Source organism: Bos indicus, chromosome 8, assembly GCF_029378745.1.
Source record: "Bos indicus isolate NIAB-ARS_2022 breed Sahiwal x Tharparkar chromosome 8, NIAB-ARS_B.indTharparkar_mat_pri_1.0, whole genome shotgun sequence".
Classification (NCBI taxonomy): Eukaryota; Metazoa; Chordata; class Mammalia; order Artiodactyla; family Bovidae; genus Bos; species Bos indicus.
Window position 1 is genome coordinate 38259578 of NC_091767.1, and position 20270 is coordinate 38279847.

Here is a 20270-nt window from a genome sequence, read left to right on the forward strand (position 1 = left end):
CTCATTTTGGAAATGGAACTCTTCCCAAACCACTTGGCTGTGGCAGGGGCCTCTGCAGATGAAGTCTTGCTTTAGCAGCGCTGGGCTGGGCTGGGCTGGGCTTGATGGGGCCTTTCAGTAACTGAACCTTTGCTTGAAAGACTGTGCTGTCTGCTGGCCAGCAAAAGAGACTCCTCCCCATCATGAGCCTGTCTCCTCCTCCCCTCCTGCCAGCTGAGTGTTCCACAGAGCAGAGCAGAGCAGTCAGCTCCATTAGCCTTTTTCTTTGAGTTGTTGTTACAATGCCAGGGTGGCTGCCAGAACCTCAGAAAAGAAGGGTTGAAGCTCAAGGCTTGGCTCCCCAGTTGCGGTAGCATAGTGGGGCATTTAGGATTCCTGAAATTAATAGTTGATGAGGAGTTAAATAATTTCACAGTTTTCCCCCTGAATATTCCAGCTGGTCATTTAAGGCACTTTTTTTTTTTCCCCTCTAGATTTATCTACCTCTGAATACATTTTTCTCCTTTTGAACCATACTCCTTACTATTGAATCCTCATCATTGTTAGAAAGCTTGTTTTAAAGATATGTGGTGACAGTATATTCAAAGTCTTAGGTTCTCATACTTTTATTTACAAACAAAGCTAACCCCTTCATATGTATTCATCACACAAGAAGCAGAGCAGTTCACAGATTTTGTCTTCAGGGTCTGTTAATGACTGGAGCTATTCTCCTCAGGATTGAGAAGTTATGACTTCTCCAAGTATATTTAAGTAGATTCATTGTTTGCTGAGAATCAGGATAGTGGGTTAAGAAGGAGTGCATTATTTTTTACTGAGTAGATACTTTCCTTGAAGATAATTCATCAGTTATGTAGGCCATGGCATTTGGGAAACTCCCAGGAATGTTGTTCTATTTAAGAATGCTGAGTTAGTGGTTTATTCTTGATGTTGGATGGGTGGTCAACAGCTTATAATGGGGAGATGGTGGCCTGAGCCTAGAGAAGCAAAGTGAACTGACCGCCGCAAGACTTCAGCCTCTTCAGCTCCTTGCCACTTGCGGTGTGCTGTTCAACAGCCTTATTTCTAATTCTCAGTCTGAAGCCTGAAACTGAAACCTCATAAGCCCCTTTGAAGAATCATATAAAATTGTGTCTTACACATATACATTTAGTATACATTTACCTGCCCACGGAAGAAACCATTAATTGGATATTGGTAGCAAACTTGTTGAAAAATGTATCAATGGAGTTTTAACACTAGAAATATTTTATATAAAATAAAATATATATATAAAATAAAATTTTGTATAAGGACCAGGCATGATGACATGTTAAACTGTTGCAAGTAGATTTTTGGTCTTTTGAGTAAAAGTGGTCTCATCCCCAGGGACCTTAGTAAGCCTTCCAGCTCCTGTCCTGCCTGCCACCCGCTTCCTGGTTCATGGGTGTGTAGAACACTGAGGATGGAACAAATTGACATGACATGTTAACAGTTTTTATATGTAATAAGAGCAGATGAAGGCTTTATTGTCAACTATAACTTACCAAGTACCCATTGTTCCTTGGTCCTCAATGATATGCATTAAAAAGCTGATTTATTTGTTCATTTTCTTGGGTAAAACAACAAGCTGATGTTAATCATGAATGGAAATAATTTTTCTCAACAGGATATGTGGCTCATGAATTTATTTTGGATACAAGACCCTTCAAAAAGTCTGCAAATATTGAGGCTGTGGATGTGGCCAAGAGGCTTCAAGATTATGGTGAGTGGTCTCACAGGAAAGACCCCCCTTAAGGAGAACTTGGGTTTCTGACATTTATGCAGCTGCCCATCCTGGTTATGGACCACAGACTGAATGTGTTTGCACCACAGTAAACTGATCCATAGGCTAAATGGCGAGCCGTAGACTGTGGGTAAAAAAAAAAAAAAAAACTATGGCCCTATGGCCCCACAGATTCTGTCCTTTGAAAGATATTAAATCACGTATCTTGAATCCATCAACAGCTAGGAAAGGAGTCTTTGTTGTTAACAAAATTTAAAATCCCAAAGAAAATGACTGCTGTCTTCTGTCCATGTTTCTGGTAAATTATTTGACCTATCCCACTCCAAGTAGACAGAGAGGGCCATGAAGAGGTAAGTTGCTGTGATGGTAGAGGCAGTGGAGAGCCTACAACGTGTAGGAGTATTGGATGAATGGCATTTGAGATTCATGGCCTTTGAGCCCCCTCAGCCGTGGCATAACTGTTTCATCTGCTGCTAGAGATGAAGGAATAGGTGCACCTTGTTTTCACAGAGATGATGCAGTTTTCTTTGAAGCTTTTTTTTAAACTGTGTATTGTTAGTGGATGTTCACTCAGCACAGGCTTTATTAAAATGTTTTCTTAGTGACATTAATAACATCAAAGACTTCATTTCTCAGGAAGGCTAAGTTGGGGAGAACTTTGCCTTTTGATGAATGTGGAGTCTATCTGAATTTTAAGATGATTTGAATGACTTCTTTTAATAAGGAATGTGAAAACTTTAATAATTTTATAGTTTTACTACCATAACAGGAGTCCCACATAGTCACATAGTGACTCATTTCCTCCCATGAATGAATGATCTTATTATGCAGAGTTACCCTGATAATAAATGGGAAAACCAAAGATGGTTTTCATTAATGAAATTAGCAGTTGCTTAAGAATCTCCTCTTGACCACTCCTGTGACCTGACTTAACCTCCCGGCCAGTAACTGATTCAGGATGAGGCTTCATTTCTGGGGTGTGTGGTCTGTTTCCCACATCTGACTGCAGCAGCATTTGCAAGGAGGGAGGCGGGGGATGAGGGGTAGAAGAGAAGTGGTATTTGGAGTTACTGCCCAGTATTCCCAAATTCGGTTCTATCTACAACCTTTATATTTTGATGTTTAATAGAGTGATGGCTACACTTGCCATAGGCTCAGGATGGTCTAGGTGTCTGGCACATAGGAAGCACTCAACAACTGTGTTTAACAAGTGAGAGAATAAGTGAATGGCTCTAAAAACAAACAAACAATGAAGATGACAACACAGATTCTGGGTCTTAATCACACCTACTGAATCAGAATTCCAGGGATGAGGCACAGTGATCTGTATTTACAAGTACTTCATGGATGAATCTTATCAGGTGTGTGAGGGGCACCCTGCCAGAGGGCAGAGATTTCCAAACTTAACTTTGTTTTTTTAACTTCTTAAAATTTTTATATTGGAGTATAGTTGATTAACAGTGTTGTGATTAACCTGATTCTGAGTTTTTAAAGGCTCATACCTTGGATTTCCTGAATCAGAGTCAAAATCCAGGAATCTGTGTTTCCATGACAACTCAGATGGTTCCAGATATGAGAACCACTATTGCAGAAAATATTGGGCTGAATTTGTTCACTCGTGGAATTGAGGTTGGACTTAATGGGTAATGAGATCAGCTTGTTTAAAAAGAAGACTCTTTCTGATTTGGGTGACACAGTTATATGCATTTGTCAAAAATTAAATGGTACTTAAAATTTGTGCAAACTATCACAAAAATATGGAAACAGATATTGAATTCAGATATGGAACTCTAGTTAATAATATGCATGCTGAAATGTTTAAGGGGGAAGGGTATAAATGACTGTAACATGCTTGAAAAATGCATCAAAACTAAGGCAAATGCTTTAGATATGTGATAGGAGTAGATGACTGTGCTTAGTCACTCAGTCATGTCTGACACTTTGTGACCCCATGGATTGTAGCCCATCAGGTGACTCTGTCCATGGGGGTTCTCCAGGCAAGAATACTGGAGTGGGTTGCCATGCCCTCCTCCAGGGGATCTTCCCAACCCAGGGATTGAACCCATCTCCCACACTGCAGGTGGATTCTTTGCCAGCTGATATGTGATAGGAATAGATGACTAGATACATGATAAAGCAAACAGAGCATCATTGTAGAAGCCATATAGGTGTACGGGTGTTCACTCTATAGTCCTTTCAACTTACCAGTATATTTGAAAAATTCTATAATAAAACGTTGAGAAGACAATCCTTTAAACAATGCAGGCATGACTCTAAAGCGCCCCATGTAATGATGCACACCAGAATTTGGGAACCATTGACCTCCAGGGCAAACTTAGTTGACAGGAATATCAACCTAGAGGCTGTTCTTCATCTTTTAAAGTTTCACAGGAAAAATTGTAAGAATTGGGGAAAAGTTCTTTTTGGCTTTTGTCCAGGAAATCTCTCTCTCAATCATATTTTGTAAATTCATCTTAGCATGTGAAAACTTTTGGAAACATAGAAATACCTTCAGCCTGTATTCAGTGTAAAGACAAAGACTTTATACATCCTGGCCAAGACTCAGTTTCCTCATCTGTACAATAAGGACAGTAACACTCACATCAGGGTCCTTAATGCTTGTTACCTCATTATTTAGCTTTTGGTAGGCTATAATATTTTAATTTCTCTTAATTGCAAGTAATACATGAACATTATAAAAAGATTCTAAACACAAGGTAAAATAAAAACCCTCATTTTATGCCAATAATCCTGTTTAAATTTTAGTATTTATTCTTCTTCGAAACAGCTTCCCTCATAAAATATACACATATATAAAAAGTATGTATAATACACACATGCAAATATATGTGTGTGTATATATATATATATGCATATATAATATACTGTCATTTTAAAAACAAGACAATATGGTTATGTAGCCTGCCCTTTTCACTTAAATTGGGTAAATGTTCAGAGCCATTAACAAATATAAATTTAAATACATGGAATGGTTGCATATTTATTGTATGGATACCCAGGAAGATTTGCCTACCCGATCCTCTGCTGTTGGATGTCATGTTACTTCCTAAGCTTTTCTTCCATAAACAGTGCTGAAGTGAATCCCTAGACATATACAATAGCAAAATTTTCAGATTGTTTTCCTTGGAATACATTTTAAGAAGGGGAGGGTCTCTTCTTCCAAACTGGGGAGGTCAAAGTTAAGTGACACAAATTCCCCCATCTCCTTGGCAGGATTTCATGCCCCCACCATGTCCTGGCCGGTGGCAGGCACTCTCATGATTGAGCCCACCGAGTCGGAAGACAAGGCGGAGCTGGACAGATTCTGCGATGCCATGATCAGCATCCGACAGGAAATTGCCGACATTGAGGAGGGCCGCATCGACCCCAGGGTCAACCCACTGAAGGTACACAGGCACTGGTACTTTATCTAAAGTATCCCAGAGAGCAGAAAGCAGTGTCTGGGTGGGGTGCTGGCAACCTCTGAACTCGACTGGAAGATGACATCCTCGCCTAGAATAAGACTGTTCTTCTGAGAGGATAAATTCATTACCTGAAAGTTTAAATCTTGAATCAACACAGCAGTGGTTACTCAAGTATAATGTGGTTATTTCTGATATGTTCTAATTTTAAATATCTATTTAGTGGGCACTTGTTGGTTTTATGTATCTGTTTGGTGCTGTTCACCCCACAAGGACCCAGTTGGCTGTCAAAGGAGGGAGCAGAGACTGATGGACTTTATAGTTAGAGAAGTCTTACCATTCTGTATCTCTGTTTGATGCTCTCTACTGAGATTATTTACCTTTTACACTCTGGATAAAGATATTCTCATATTGGAATAGTTACCTCTTAGAACAACCAGACTGGTACTTGGCCTGAATCTTTTACCATGTTTACGGCCTATATTGGAGAAAAATTTGTTAAACATTGCTTCGCCTCTTCAAAACTGTTCCTTTTATATCTGGTCAGAGCCCTAAGAGTTCTGTATTAGGTCCAGCCACTGTTAAGCTGAGGGATTGTGAACTGAAAATACCGCAAAGGCTGTGGTTGTGTCGTTACGGCTCCAAGCCAGAGAAGCAGTCTGAGATGTACAGAGGAGCTTAGTCCAGAGCTGCCCAGCTGAAGGTGAAGCACCGGGGCCAATGACCGGTGGGAAAAGGCTGGTCCCGTGCGAGTCTCCTAGGATAGTGGAGGAATCTAATATGATTTGCTCTCATCGTTTTTTTCTCTGGATACTGATGATTCTTTCAGGATTTAGACAATTTTTTTAAAAAAATGGCAATAGATGTCTAAAAAATATAATACTGAGATACAAAAGCAAGTGGAGGATAAAACACACACAGGATACTATAAGGTTTAAAAGTGTACCAAACTAAGCTCTATGCAGTTTATTAACATATACAGTAATAGTATAAAAATATGAGAATCATGACAACAAAATTCAAGATAGTGGCTGGCACTGGTGAAGAGGACCAGCAGTAAGATGGAGAGGGGATAGGCTGGCATGGTCAACTGTATCTGTAATGTTTCTTGTTTTAAAAGCTTAAGCAAACATGACAAAATGTTGATTTCTGTTGGGTGGTAAATGTGCTACTTTCTGATATTCGAAATATTTCACAATAAACATTTTCCTACCAAAATTTCCTTCCCCACAAACTGAAACAAAACCACCACCCTCCATCCGTGGGCTTTCATCAGCTCGCTGGCAGATGTGATGAGCAGAGGGAAAGGCAGGCCTCTGCTCTGACCCCTCTCCTGTCCATTGTCTCTGTCTCAGATGTCTCCACACTCCTTGACCTGCGTCACATCCTCCCACTGGGATCGGCCGTATTCCAGAGAGGTGGCAGCATTCCCGCTTGTAAGTTCTCCTCTGAAGCTGGACGTGCCAGCTGGTCCAGGTTCACGTGCGTATGAGGGGCCATCACCCACTCCAAGGGCTCCGCTCTTGCCGCCTCCTCACTATAGTGACCATATGTAGGTTACCTTTGCAGAACGACACAACATAGAAATTGGCTTTCCAAGTTCTGAGGTCAGGGTGCCAAGCACACAGTGCCAACCTGCGCACAGTGCAGGAAGACCAAATAAGGGTCTGTCTAGTGGGTCAGTGTTTTCTACCATCATCCTTTTAATTATGTGAAGGTGCTCTGCAGTCTGGCGGAGCAGGGGTGGGAGATTTGGAGGGATGGTGACGAAGGAGGCTAGATTTTAGCTTCTTATAATTTTTGAGTACTTTCTGGGCCAGTGATCTCTCAGGTGTGGGAGCAGCATTGCAGTCTCCTCCCCACCCCACCCCTCCAAGAAACTTCTCAGGATATCCCAAGTCATTTCTGTCTTTTGTCCCCTGCAGCCCTTTGTGAAACCAGAGAACAAATTCTGGCCAACCATCTCCCGGATTGATGACATCTACGGAGATCAGCACCTGGTTTGCACCTGTCCACCCATGGATGTTTATGAGTCCCCATTTTCTGAACAGAAGAGGGCCTCTTCTTAGTGTTCTCTCCCCAAGTTCAAGTGACTGACTTGATGCGCTTTGGAGCATCTCATGAGATATTTCATTTTCCACCACAGACTCAAGTAGGGGTTTTATATACTGTGTATATTCTCTCAAGGTAAATGTAAATACAGTTAGCACAGTGCGTGGAAGCTCATTGCTGGAAGATTGATTTGCTCCGGTGTCTCTGCTTTCACACACAGCAGTTGCCTTGATTGGGCCCATTTAGTTTTTTTGCATAGAAGATTCAGAGTGTGCTAGTAACTTTCACTTCAATATAGCAAGTTTGAAGATGTTATAGAGGCTATACTGCAGATCCAATAGGTATTTTTATTCCAAATAAGTCCTTGTGGACTGTGCCATCTGTGGGAAACCCCAGGGCAAATGTTTACATTTTGTATACACTGAAGAAATCTTTTTCCTCCTCCTAATTTACTCAATCTGTAATAGCATTTCTGAGTGTTTTCATTTTTCCATATGTGTAGTTTTAAGTCTGCAATTAATATTCTAATAAAAGCATTCCAATTTGAAGAATGCCTTTTTGATCCAATTTTCAGCATTAACTCCCTCATAACCCTACGCTCAGAGGGATTTGCAGGGTAATGAGATGATCCACCCAGTAGAACTGTTGCATTATCGGTTGTGTCTTTGGCTAAAGAACCCATTTGTATGTCTTAGCAGTGATTGCCACTTTAGCCCTGTTAAAATTGTGTTTGGCTGCATATACCTGAAAAGCAAACACAGCAGTTTAATCAAATAATTTATTTTTTCTCATGTAACAGTAAGTCCAGAGGTAGTAAGTCAAGAGCTAGTCTTCAGTCTTTCTATTCTGCCTCCTTTGCATATAGTCTTCATCCTCATGGTCCTAGGATGGCTGCTGTGTACCCAGGCATCAGATACCCAGTTCTAGGTAGGGAAAAGGAAGAGAAATGAAAGACAGTCTATCCAAGTTGGCTTCTTCTGGAATGTTTTTCCAGAGGTTCCACCCAATAACTTCTGCACTTTTACTGGCCAGGCTTGGTTCAAGTTGCCACTCTGAGCTTCAAGGGGATATGCCCAGGTCTTTCACCTGGGCATGTTACTACCCCTAAGAAAATCAGAAGTTTGTTAACTGAAGAAAAGAAGGAGTTTCAGGTAGGCAACTAGCATGCCTGTCACAAATAACTTTCCTATGGAAATAGCAAATTCTTTGGATGTTCTTCTCCAATTGTTCCTGAGTATCTGCTTTAATTCTGACTACTTGGTTCCTTATTACTCAAACAACTGTTATTTGACCTGTTATGACAGTGATGTGAACAAAAGGTCTGAGCACTCTACTGAATGCTCTGCAAGTGGTCTACTTAATCTCACACTTAAAAGGTCTGTAGAACTCTTCATTTTGGCCAAAGCAGTAGAGAAGTGATGGGATCCATGGTTCCTTTCTTACGTAATAATTAAATGATAAAGATCTGTATCCTTCTCAGTCCATATTCCCTGGAGTATGTTTGGGGCAAAAGCAGGTGACTCAGAGGTTGAAGTAAACTGTTTGTCTTCACTGCTCCTGTGTTCACCTGCGTTTCTGCTTGTGTGACATCCTCCACCTGGAACACTTGTCCCACCATCTTCCTTTGCTGGCTCCTGTTCTTCATGTTTCAGCAACTCTTCAGGTCTTCCACACATCTCTGTGAAATGGGCTCTGTTATTTTCTAGTTTGGCACTCAGTCTGTTATCCTACACTCTCTGCACAGTTAATAATTATTCTGTTTACTTGGTTTTTATCTGCCTCACTAAATTCTCTGAGAGCGGGAATCATATCTTATTCATCACTGGATTCCCAGTGCCAAGCTAGGGCTTTCCACACAGTATGTGTTCAACAAACAGCTGTGGTTTTAGATCGTTAGCTGGAAGGACTTGCTTCTCCATTTCTTACCCCAATGCTTTACCAATCTAAGTCTGGGGACACCCCACTGGAGAAAAGCTTGAGTCTGTAGAGCAGATACACTCATCCACAATCGCTGCCCCATGCTGATCCCAGGTAAAGGGGGGGTGATAAAAAGTGGGGTTTCCCCAGTGCTAGTGGAGTGTCATCATCCATCACCTCTTCTACGGAGAGCAGTAAGAGGTAGGCTGGAGGCAGGAGTGTGACGTCAGTTAGGTCATTCTGCAGAATGTCCAGAGACAAGAATCCAGGAAGCAGGAGTTGGTGTACAACACGGAGCACACGCCTTTCGTAAACAGCACAGGACAGCAACCAGAGTACCTGCCCTGTAGTCAGACTGCCTGGGGTCATTCATATCCTGGCTCCCCTGCATCTCTCCAAACTTCAGACTCCTAGTCTGTGAAATGCTATTATTACCTACCACTCATAGGTGGGAGAGAATATATTGTTTGGAAGTGTCTGGCACAAAGAAAGTGCTCTTCAATGTTAGCTCTCATATCCTCATTCTAAACTTAGGGTCTGGTGTCCTATACTCTACACCCTATCCTCCTTGACCCAGCTCAGGAGCCCAACTCCAATTTGACCTACCTTGCATTCAGATCCACCTTCCTTTCCTTTCCTAACAGCCCCTTTCCTCTGGACCATCAGAAAAGTAGAAGGAACATGAGTTGTGACTTCATACAGATTGAATTCAATTCTCAGATAAGCCAACTGTTTTGAGAAAACAGACAAATTCACTTATCTTTTCTTCATTTCAGTTATTTAAGGTATAAAATAGCAATAATAAAAATACTTACCTCAGCCTTGTTGGAAAGATTAAACAAGACAAAGTGAGCACTTGACATAGTGTCTGGCACTCAGAAATCACTAACTTATTCAGCAGACTGACTCATTATGTACCAGGTACCATTCTAAATGGCTTCCCTGGTGGCTCAGCAATCAAGAATCTATCTGCAATGCAGGAGATACAGGTTCGATCCCTGGATCTGGAAGATCCCCTGGCAACCCATTCCAGTATTCTTGTCTGGGAAATCCAGACAGAGGAACCTGGTGGGCTACAGTCCCCTTCCAGCCTCTACAGTCCATAGGGTCACAGAGAATTGGACAGGATCAAGCACGGACACACACACAGCATTTCAGTGACCTATGGATACAAGATGAACAAGATAGTTAAGGCCTCTTTCATGGGGCATCAATTCTAGATGGACAAACACAAAGATTTCACAGGATTAAATATTCTTTAGAAAACAAAAACCAGTATGGTACGTGGCTAGGGGTTTGGGACTCCTTTATATTGGATGGCAGGAAAGGAAGGATTCTCTTACAAGGTGACATTCAGCCTAAAATCTGAACAAAATGAAACCAGCCATGACTAGATGTGGGGAAGAGGGATTAGGAAGAGGGAGAAGCATGTTTGAAGATGTTAGTATATGTATTTTCCATCTTTAAGCATTTGGCTATTTTCAGTCTCATATGTAAAGGGTTTAAAGAATCCCTGGGAAATAGGGTAGGAAGAAAGAAGATGAGGAATAAAGGCTGGGGTTGAAGAAAGGTGTTGGAGTATTTCTGAAATCAACGGGGAGGAGGGATTTGAGCCTACAGTCAAGATCACAGGGGACGAAAATGGGGTCCAGAAAGGAAAAAATGGGGCCCTGGCTCAGGATGGAGGGAAAAGGAGAAAATGTATGGGGGTGAGGGGTTGGGCTTGGTCCTTAGGTCAGGAAGGGAGGGAAGGATTTGTAACTGGGGAAGTGAGGAGAGAGAAATGAAAATGGGGAAAGATGTAGGTTAGAAATAGAAGGAAATGGGGGAGGAGGTGGTAAGGGCCTATGGTGGGGACAGGAAGGATTTAGATGCGGAAGAGGAAAGATCATCATTAGCTCAGTGACAAGACAGGTGACTGACTGACAGGAAAGAAAAGTCAGATGACAGGGTGGGGGAGGGGGGTAAAAGTGCTCCAGGGTGAGAAGGGAGTCGAGAGCATGAGCACAAGGCCCAAGGAGGCAGGCGGGAAGAACTCCCTCAAATTAGGGAGAGGAGAAGAAATCGAGAGAATGGGCAGGGGGACAGTGAAAAAGCTGACTTGAGAGCAGTCTCACAAAAGGGAGGGGTGGAGGCAGGAGGCGGCCCAAACTTGGGAGGGAGGCAGGCTGGCAGGAAGCAGACGAGGAGAGGCACAGTAATGAGGGGCAGGCAGCACATGGAGGTGGCAGAAGAGACCGAGGGTCTGCGTTCCCTGGGTGAGAAAGAGCTGGGAGGAGGGCCCAGATGCAGTAGAGTGGCGAGGCCCTTCGATAAAAAGGGTAGAGGGAGGACCCCATGATCAGGAGGGAAATGTGTGTGGGAGGGAGGGCCCTGAGAGAAGAGGAAGGGCAAGAAGTCTTTCTTAGAAGCCAACTAGGCAGCAAGATTTCTGAACTGAGGAAAGCAAGTAAGAGCCAAACCTGAGGACAGAGGTAAGGAAGTGAGCAACAGAGGAGTGACTATCTTAGGGTTAGAATATCTGTGAAATTGAAAACAGAGTCCAGAGAGTGGCAAAGCCCTGAGGCCAGGGCTAGTGGAAACTTCCCAGGGGCTTCCCAAGGGGCTGGTTGTGGCCGCAGTAGACAGGGCCCCTGTTGCACCTGTGTGGGTGAGTGATGCTCTCCTACTGCTGCCTCTTCGTTCTGTTCAGGTGTAATTCACTTGCTTCATTCACTACTTGATCTCCTAGTCCTCCCCATTCAGAAGGGCCTCCCGGCTGTGGCTTTACCTGGCCAACTAACTTCAGAGCCTTTGTACACATTGTTCTTCTGGAGGTTTTTCCAGGTCTCTTCCCCACCTCTCATGTATAAATCCCTGGGAATGGGGACTAAGTCCCTGATATTAAAGAAGATACAATCCCTGTTCTCAGATGACCTGTCTCAAAGTTTTGGAACACATGGTCAATCTGGGGGAGGGGGCAGTCTCTGGTGCCTGGAACCAGGAAGGGTTACTAAGATACCTTTTCTGTAAAAGCAGTGCTGCTTAACTATGGTTTAAGAGGCCTTTGAAGGCTAGCCTGGAAATCTACCTCTTTCCTCTGTATCATTGTTCCTACAGGAAATATTTATAAAATTCATCAAGAGATTTCATTTTCTACTTACATTAAGCTACAGGTTATGGCCATCATTCTTTTACAAATTAAGTTCTAAAATGCAGGTTGGAGAGTGCCTGAAACTTCTTCTGAATTCAAGGGAATCAATGAATAATGGAAGGCTGAAAAATCAACTACAAATTATTTTTTTTTAATGGACCTCCATGGCTCTCTGTGGGTCTGGATCTCTTATAGAGGTCTAGGATTTTCAGAACCAATGCAAGAGAGTTTTAGTGTGCTTTTGATCCACTTATTGCATTGTACTTTAACCTCACCAGTAAAAAAGCTTTTATATAGTTGGGAGTATGACAACTGCAATTTCCTACAAAACCACGTCTGAGGAGCATTTGAAAAAACAAAACGAAAACCTTGGTGAGATTCAGAAGATTTAAGTGTTTTAAGTCAGAGCCACAGTCATAAATTCCCAGAAAACAGGGTGGAATCCAACAGCACCAGGAGTGATGTCAGTCATTCCCCAAAAATGCAGAATTTCCCCCAACAGTGCTGCCACTGGGAACTTGATCCAAAATTGCTACTCACTGCAGTAGGAAGCAGCCAAAGCAGAATTAGATACAAACAGATTCTTTCTTAAAAGTCTGGCATAAAGAGTGGAAAAAGATAACTTGCTTGCATTCAAGACATTTTATCTAATGTGAACTACATAAGAATATTAAAGTTCCCTAAAATAGAAGAACTAGATGTTTTTATTGGTTAAGAGAAGTGGCTTCAAATGCATTCCAAAAGACAATGAAGAAAATACTTTCCATGGAAGGAGACAGTTGGGTAGGCTGTTAAATAAACTCGCAAATAGCAAAGGAGTGAGTATAGTGTGTGGTGCTAGCCATGTTGTGGGGCGGGGGAGCGGGGGAGAGTCAGCACTATTTCTGTATTTTGTCAGAAAGACTGCCTTTAGCCTGGGACAGTGCCTGCCATTCACAGAAGTGCTGTCAGACTGGGGTCTAATTCTCCTGAGGAGCAATAGGCAGTTTGGAGACAAGAGGCTGAAAGACCATCCTTACACAACTTACAGCCTCAGTACCATCCTTACACAACTTCATTATTTCCCAGAAACTAGTTGCATTTAGGAATGAAGTCCAAGGTTTTTATATGAAAATGAGAAGAGTCTCTAAAAAGAAACAAGTGCCATGCAACAACCATTTAGACATTTTCAGATGAAATTCAGTCAGGTTACACACAGGTTCTCTTTAGTGTCCAAACCTGGTTTTCGAAGAGCAAAAGGATATAAAAATACTGGAGTTAATAGTCGATACAGTGAAGCAGATAAAGTAGTGGTTAAGTAACACAGCAATGAGTTTCAATTCTAAGTCTGCTCCTGACTACCTTTAGTGACTAAGGATGAATAACTCTCATCTCCAGTAAAGTGGAGATGATGCTACTCGCCTCACAGGGTGTGTATGAATAGGAGTTGGAATGAACACTACCAATGGTGCTCAATTCTTTTTGGACACAGAATGAACACACATGGGAATAGCTGCTATCCCTGCTCCAAAGACATGGATATGCCAGTGAAAACCTTCTCTCCCCCCCGTTTAAAAAAAAAAAAAAAGGTTCAAGGAAGAAGAGGAAAACTCCAGGTGGCAGAAATGAAGAGGGAACCCAAAGGACCTGACACTGCAAGGCCAATGGAGGTGGCTGGACTGGATGTGTCTTAGGAACTGGCGTTCCAAAGATGCCAGGGCAGAGAGATGTTAGGAATTGAGGCTGCAGGTATAATGGATAGTAAGAAGTAGAGATGGGGTATGCTTAGAATGGGGAAAGTTCTGTCCCAGTAGGAGGACTGAAAACTTGGTATCTCTAGTTCAGGGTCACAGCAGGAAAGCAAGCTTTCCCTCCCAGGCCATGGGTGGAAACAAAGTCACCAACAAGAATCTTTGCTGCATGTGAACACAGAAGTCAAATTTATACTAGCTGCATTGTGAAAGAGTCCCATTCAACAAAATTAACAACTGGTTCAGTTAAACAGTGGACTAGACTCAGAAAATTCAGTGAATTGGAAGATCTAAGGAAATTACCAGACTGTAGCACAGAGTGGGTAAAGAGACAGATGTAAGAGATATTAAGGTATGGAGGGTAGACTGCTGCAAACTTCTAGGAGGCTGAGAAGGAGATAAAAAAATGGGAGGAGCAATTATTTTTAAAGGAAAAATTAAAAATTCCAGAAATGCATTTTCAATTTAAAGGAATACAGTGAATCCCAAGTAAAGCAAATAGAAATTAATCCACACCTAGATAGATTTTAGTGAAACTCAGAAGTTATTAGACAGAAAAATGTACATCCTTGAAAGAAATAATCAAAATGACATCCAACTTTTTTCAGCAATAAAAGATGTCAGAACACAATGGAATACCTACAGGATGCGACAGAAAGATAACTGGGAACCTACAATTCTAAACCCAGACAATTTAGCTTTCTAAAATCAGTGTGGAAAAAAGACACTTTCAGCCCACAAAGAGAAAACTTACTGTTCATAGACTCACTGAAAAGTCTGGTACAAAAACATCTTGAAGTATTCAACAAGAAACAGTGAGTAAATAGACAAAACTTATCAAGTAAATCAGTAAGTCATGTTTAAAATAACGAGTTTTAAAAATAAGTTATAACAAATATTAAACATTAACATGGAAAATAGGTCAGAAAAGATAATTTGAAGGGAAATAAAAATATACTTGTTTTATTCAGGAAAAAACTGAGCTAATTGACCATTTTATAAATATCAGTATCAATATGCTCTCATGTGTAGGTATATTGAAAGATTAAGGATGATCACAGAATGATAGAAACGTTACCTTTTGGTCATGGGTGTGTGTGTTGGGGGGTCGGGGGAAGATAAAATCTGCTTTAAATGTAAGAACAAGGAGGAAAGAGAAGATTCGTTCCTGTATCCTCCATAACAACAACTGCAATGACAGGAATATACATGCCAGGATAATAAACATAGAGATACTAAGTTCATCTATTAAGAGAAGACTATCCCAAAGCATAAAGTCCAATGAAATAAGTGTCAAGATTTCAACATCTGAATGACTATATTTTGTTTATGAATACCTAAGTATAAAAATAAACAGAAAAGGCAACACTGAACTCATAATTTCTTAGGGAGGGGAATGGGCAAGGTGATTGATTAAAGTATGTCTTTGTTTATAGTATTTTATTTAAAATCTTAAGAATGATCCTAAAATGATCAATACTAGTTAGCTTGTGTATATACTACTTTTATACTTTTTCATACTTTAAAAACAAACAGGAACTTCCATGGCAGTCCAGTAGTTAAGAGTTTGCCTTCCAATGCAGGGGGTGCAAGTGCAATCCCTGGTTGGGGAACTAAGATACCATATACCTCAGGGCCAAAAAACCAAAACATTAAAACAGAAACAGTATTGTTAACAAATTCAAAAAAGACCTTAAAAATGCTCCACATCAAAAAATCTTCAAAAACAAACCCCAATAGGCATAGAACATAGCACAGATGTTACTTTCCTTCCATTTCCTGAGCCAGTTTCTTTGTAATAAAAGAGAAATGTCTTCTTTGTTGGGTTGCTGCAAAGTTTCAGTATCAGTCATAATGTCTGACACATAAATGCTTAACAAATGTGAGCTTCCTCTCAAGAGTTCCTTTATTGTTAAATCTGTTTTTGAAAGGCTTCTTGGTGGGTATGGCATAAGCCCTCTTGAAGGAGGTCGTCATTAACCCCACCATAGAGCAGCCAGAACTTAAACAAGACTGGGAAAGAGACTCTTGGAGGGCACAAACAAAACCTTGTGTGCACCAGGACCCAGGAGAAAGGAGCAGTGACCCCACAGGAGACTAGCCCATGAGTGTCCAGAAGTCTCTGGCTGAGGTGTGGGTCAGTGGTGGCCTGCAGGTTTGGGGGCACTGCGTGCAGCAGTGAGAGCATGGGACCGTTTGAAGGAGGTAATCTTCATTACCTCCACCATACTGTGGCCTCAGGTCAAGTAACAGGGAGTGAAAACAGCCCAGACCATCAACAGATTGGATTAAAGATTAACTGAGCATGGCCTCACCCATCAGAACAAGACCCAGTTTCCCCCTCAGTCAGTCTCTCCCATCAGGAAGCTTCCATTAGCCTCATGTGTATGCAGGTCAGGAAGCAGCAGTTAGAACATGGAACAACAGACTGGTTCCAAATCCTGAAAGAAGTACGCCAAGGCTATATATTATCAACCTGCTTATTTTAACTTATATGTAGAGTACATCATGAGAAACGCTTGGCTAGAGGAAGCACAAGCTGGAGTCAAGATTGCCAGGAGAAATATCAAAAACCTCAGATATACAGATGACACCATTCTTACGGCAGAAAGCGAAGGACTAATGAGCCTCCTGATGAAAGTCAAAGAGGAGAGTGAAAAAAGTTGGCTTAAAACTCAACATTCAGAAAACTAAGATCATGGCCTCTGGTCCCATCACTTCATGGCAAATAGACAGGGAAACAATGGAAACAGAGACAGACTTTATGTTTTGGGCTCCAAAATCACTGCAGATGGTGATTGCAGCAATGAAACTAAAAGATGCTTACTCCTTGGAAGGAAAGTTATGACCAACCTAGAAGCATATTCAAAAGCAGAGACATTACTTTATCAACAAAGGTATGTCTAGTCAATGCTATGGTTTTTTCCAGTAGTCATGTATGGATGTGAGAGTTGGACTATAAGGAAAGCCGAGCACCGAAGAATTGATGCTTTTGAACTATGGTATTGGAGAAGACTCTTGAGAGTCCCTTGGACATCAAGGAGATCCAAACAGTACATCCTAAAGGAAATCAGCCCTGAATATTCATTGGAAGAATGAAGCTGATTCATCATCATTCATTGATGCTGAAGCTGAAACTCCAGTACTTTGGCCACCTCATGCGAAGAGTTGACTCATTGAAAAGACTCTGATGCTGGGAGGGATTGGGGGCAGGAGGAGAAGGGGACGACAGAGGATGAATGGCTGGATGGCATCACTGACTCGATGGACGTGAGTCTGAGTGAACCCTGGGAGTTGGTGATGGACAGGGAGGCCTGGCATGCTGCGATTCATGGGGTCGCAAAGAGTTGGACACAACTTAGAGACTGATCTGATCTGATCTGATAACTTACTAAATGTAACAGAATCCAGTAAAAATCTCATCTTTCAAACTTATGCCTAAGAGACAATCAAATATTATGTCCCACCTTCCTGATGGACAACTACAACACTTATGAAGAAGTCTTGCTGCCTACCCAGCCACACTTTTAAGTCTAAATCTGGTCACTCTTGAATTCTAACTACCAATTTAGAAGAAAATAGGTTAAACTGTACCACATGGTTACAACTGGCAAAATCTATTCTGTTTGAAAGGCTTTTGACATTTCAAAATGCAAATTATAAAAGGCAAAGAAAAAAAAAAGATTCAGGAGATATACACAAATTAAAGATACGAAGATAGCAAGTAATAACAATTTAAAGTCTATTTGGGTCCTGATTCAAACAAACTTAAATATCCATTTATGATATTTGAGACAAGAGAAATTTGAACAAATATTTACTAGATTTGAGGATATAATTACCATTAAATTTTTTAAACTTCCTATGCTTTATGTTAAAAAACCTTGAAGTCTTCAAAAAAAGCTTGAGCAACATAAAATTGTTTAGCTTTGAGACATTCTTGACACTTCTGAACATGTTAAACTGTAATCAGTTTTTTTATTCACAGTCTATCATTTTATAGCAAAGTTAAATAAATAGATACCATAAATGTGGGAATCTTTTGTTTTCCTAATAAAAGTAGTAGAACCAGTTCAAGTAGTTGAAACTGGAAGGTATTCCCCACTCTTCATGCATCAATATGGCCAACACCAGATGATGCAATTTAATGATTCATTTTCAACCTAATTTATTCAAAATAAAAACAATTCCAATGTTTAAAACTAGCCCTCGCTGACAGTAGCTCCAATCACTGTGTTTGAGCTTAACTGAATGCAGGAAAAGTTCTGAAACCAGTCTGGCTTATATTCAAGCGTAAGCCTATGTAGCCCAAAGTAGATTGCCAGGTGTAGACTCCGATGGCCTGTGTATAGCACAGCTCTGTCACTCCCCTGTCCAGTGAACTTTGGCCAGTTTCTTAACCTTTCTGTGCCTTTGATATTCATCCATAAGAAGGGGATAAGAAGTTCTGCCTATTAGGACTGTCAGTAGGGTTAAGTGAGTACACATGAAAATGAACAAATGCAAAGCAAATATTCAATAAATATAGCTATATTTCTGACTCTGTATTCAAGGGCAGGAAAACTGACTCAATAATATTAAAACTTTTGTGAAAATTTAGTTTCAGAAACTAGAACTGTTTTAGACTATATTTCTGACTATATATTTCTGACTCTGTATTCAAGGGCAGGAAAACTGACTCAATAATATTAAAACTTTTGTGAAAATTTAGTTTCAGAAACTAGAACTGTTTTAGAATATTCTCATGTCTGTGAAACAAGTATCACTGATTATGCTAAAATTGAACATAAGACTGAGTTGTTATAGATAAAATAGTCACTAGGTTCTTAATTTGAAAATTTCCCCCATTTAGTTAAAAAAAAAAAAAATCAAATTCAGGGTGAAATCTATCCTTTAGTACTTAAGATTTCATACCAAAAATTAAGAGTAAAAAATTGTGCATAATGTCTGTTTCAGTAAAAACACACACTGAAATACTCTGGAAGTGACTGATTCTTAAATATACCTACAAATATAAGCCATACAAATGTAAAAAAGTGAAGCAAGATGAGCTTTTTTCTGATCATAAAATATTTATTAAGGTATACTTTAGGGAATATAGTGAATATAAAATTTAGGATCACAATATGAAGCAATTTCAATCCTCTCAAAAAGTCAGCCCAGTCCTCAATGCTCTGCAGATGTAAAACCACTGGTGAGACTCACTAAAAGCAGTTTGACTAGTACAGAAGAGGCTTTTCATGAAATTTACAACTAGATCATCTGAATACCTCTTTTAAGTGCAAAACCACACCACATTACACTAATGCAGCAACGATGCATTCATATTGTTCTCATTAGTAGTCAACTTGCATAAAACACCAGAAAAAAGCACAATGGAGCTCACAAAATGGGCTAAAAAATGAACCTGTTCTTGCAAAACACACACTGAAATGGAAGAAGACATTAAAAATGTATTATGCACACTACAGAAGCTGCGTTCATTCCAACAATCTCAAGTGTCACTTCCTTTTCTAAAATCAAATTACATGAACCAGGCACAACTAATATTTGGGAGGCAGTGTGTAGCTAAAATTTCATTTAACTAATTTCTCAATGATTTAAAAAATCCCCATAAATCTTTTCTGTCCTGAGGTAGTTGCAAAATAAATCATAACTTGGATATCAACTAGAGCTGAGGCTTTGACTTCTTACTCCTTAAAACTAGTTGTTAACTGACAAGAACTACCTTTTGATATTTAAAAGACAGTTGAGAAATGGGCCTCTCACTACACACACAAGATGATGGCTATGTAGGAAAGAGGATTAGCTGCTTCAGAACGTGAGATATGGTCCACCATTGCTTCCACCCTCCCAACCACCCCCAACCATTTTAGATTCCTTATTGTCCAAAAAGCCATGGGGAGCAACACAGTAGTAGACAGATCATCGTCCTTTGCTGTAGCCAGGGAAGAAAAGATCAAGTAGAGTCTGCAGAACCGCATTGGGAATCATGATGTAATTCTGGCCAAGATCATGCCGGCAAGCAGGACAGGAGAACACTTGAGCCTTAAAGGAGCGCTGCAAACAATCCTAAGGCAAAACCAAAAGCAAAATGAAAAGTAAACACACCTGATTTCATCTGAGGGTAAAGCACATAGAAAATACTCAACAATTTAGGCTTTTGAATTGAACTAGAAACTTACTGTTTGGCAACAAGAGAAACATAAAAGATGAACAACTGTCAAAGCCTGAACCTGCAGTAGAAAATGAAC

At 40.7% G+C, this 20270-nt stretch overlaps 2 protein-coding genes across 10 annotated transcripts in view; one reads left to right on the forward strand and one right to left on the reverse strand.

Annotated features, from left to right (window-relative positions):
• Positions 1–7787, forward strand: part of GLDC (glycine decarboxylase) — an 88121-nt gene extending 80334 nt beyond the window's left edge. For both annotated transcript variants that reach the window (XM_070794572.1, XM_019965969.2), the window contains 4 exons: positions 1646–1741; positions 4997–5169; positions 6540–6620; positions 7110–7787. In XM_070794572.1, the coding sequence (XP_070650673.1) occupies positions 1646–1741; positions 4997–5169; positions 6540–6620; positions 7110–7253 (494 nt within the window). In that variant the 3' untranslated portion in view covers positions 7254–7787. The remainder of the gene's footprint in view (positions 1–1645; positions 1742–4996; positions 5170–6539; positions 6621–7109) is intronic.
• Positions 6113–20270, reverse strand: part of UHRF2 (ubiquitin like with PHD and ring finger domains 2) — an 85851-nt gene continuing 71693 nt past the window's right edge. Inside the window, exons 16-18 of one of the 8 annotated variants that reach the window (XR_011568034.1) lie at positions 9969–20088; positions 9760–9882; positions 6113–8914 (exon numbers count right to left, since the gene is read on the reverse strand). Coding sequence is in view for 1 of the 8 variants with exons in the window: in XM_019965970.2 (XP_019821529.2) it covers positions 19942–20088 (147 nt within the window). In the remaining 7 variants the exon portion in view is untranslated. Of the gene's footprint in view, positions 20089–20270 lie in introns of all 8 variants that reach the window. The other 7 variants (XR_011568035.1, XR_011568032.1, XR_011568037.1 and 4 more) reach the window with 7 other exon arrangements.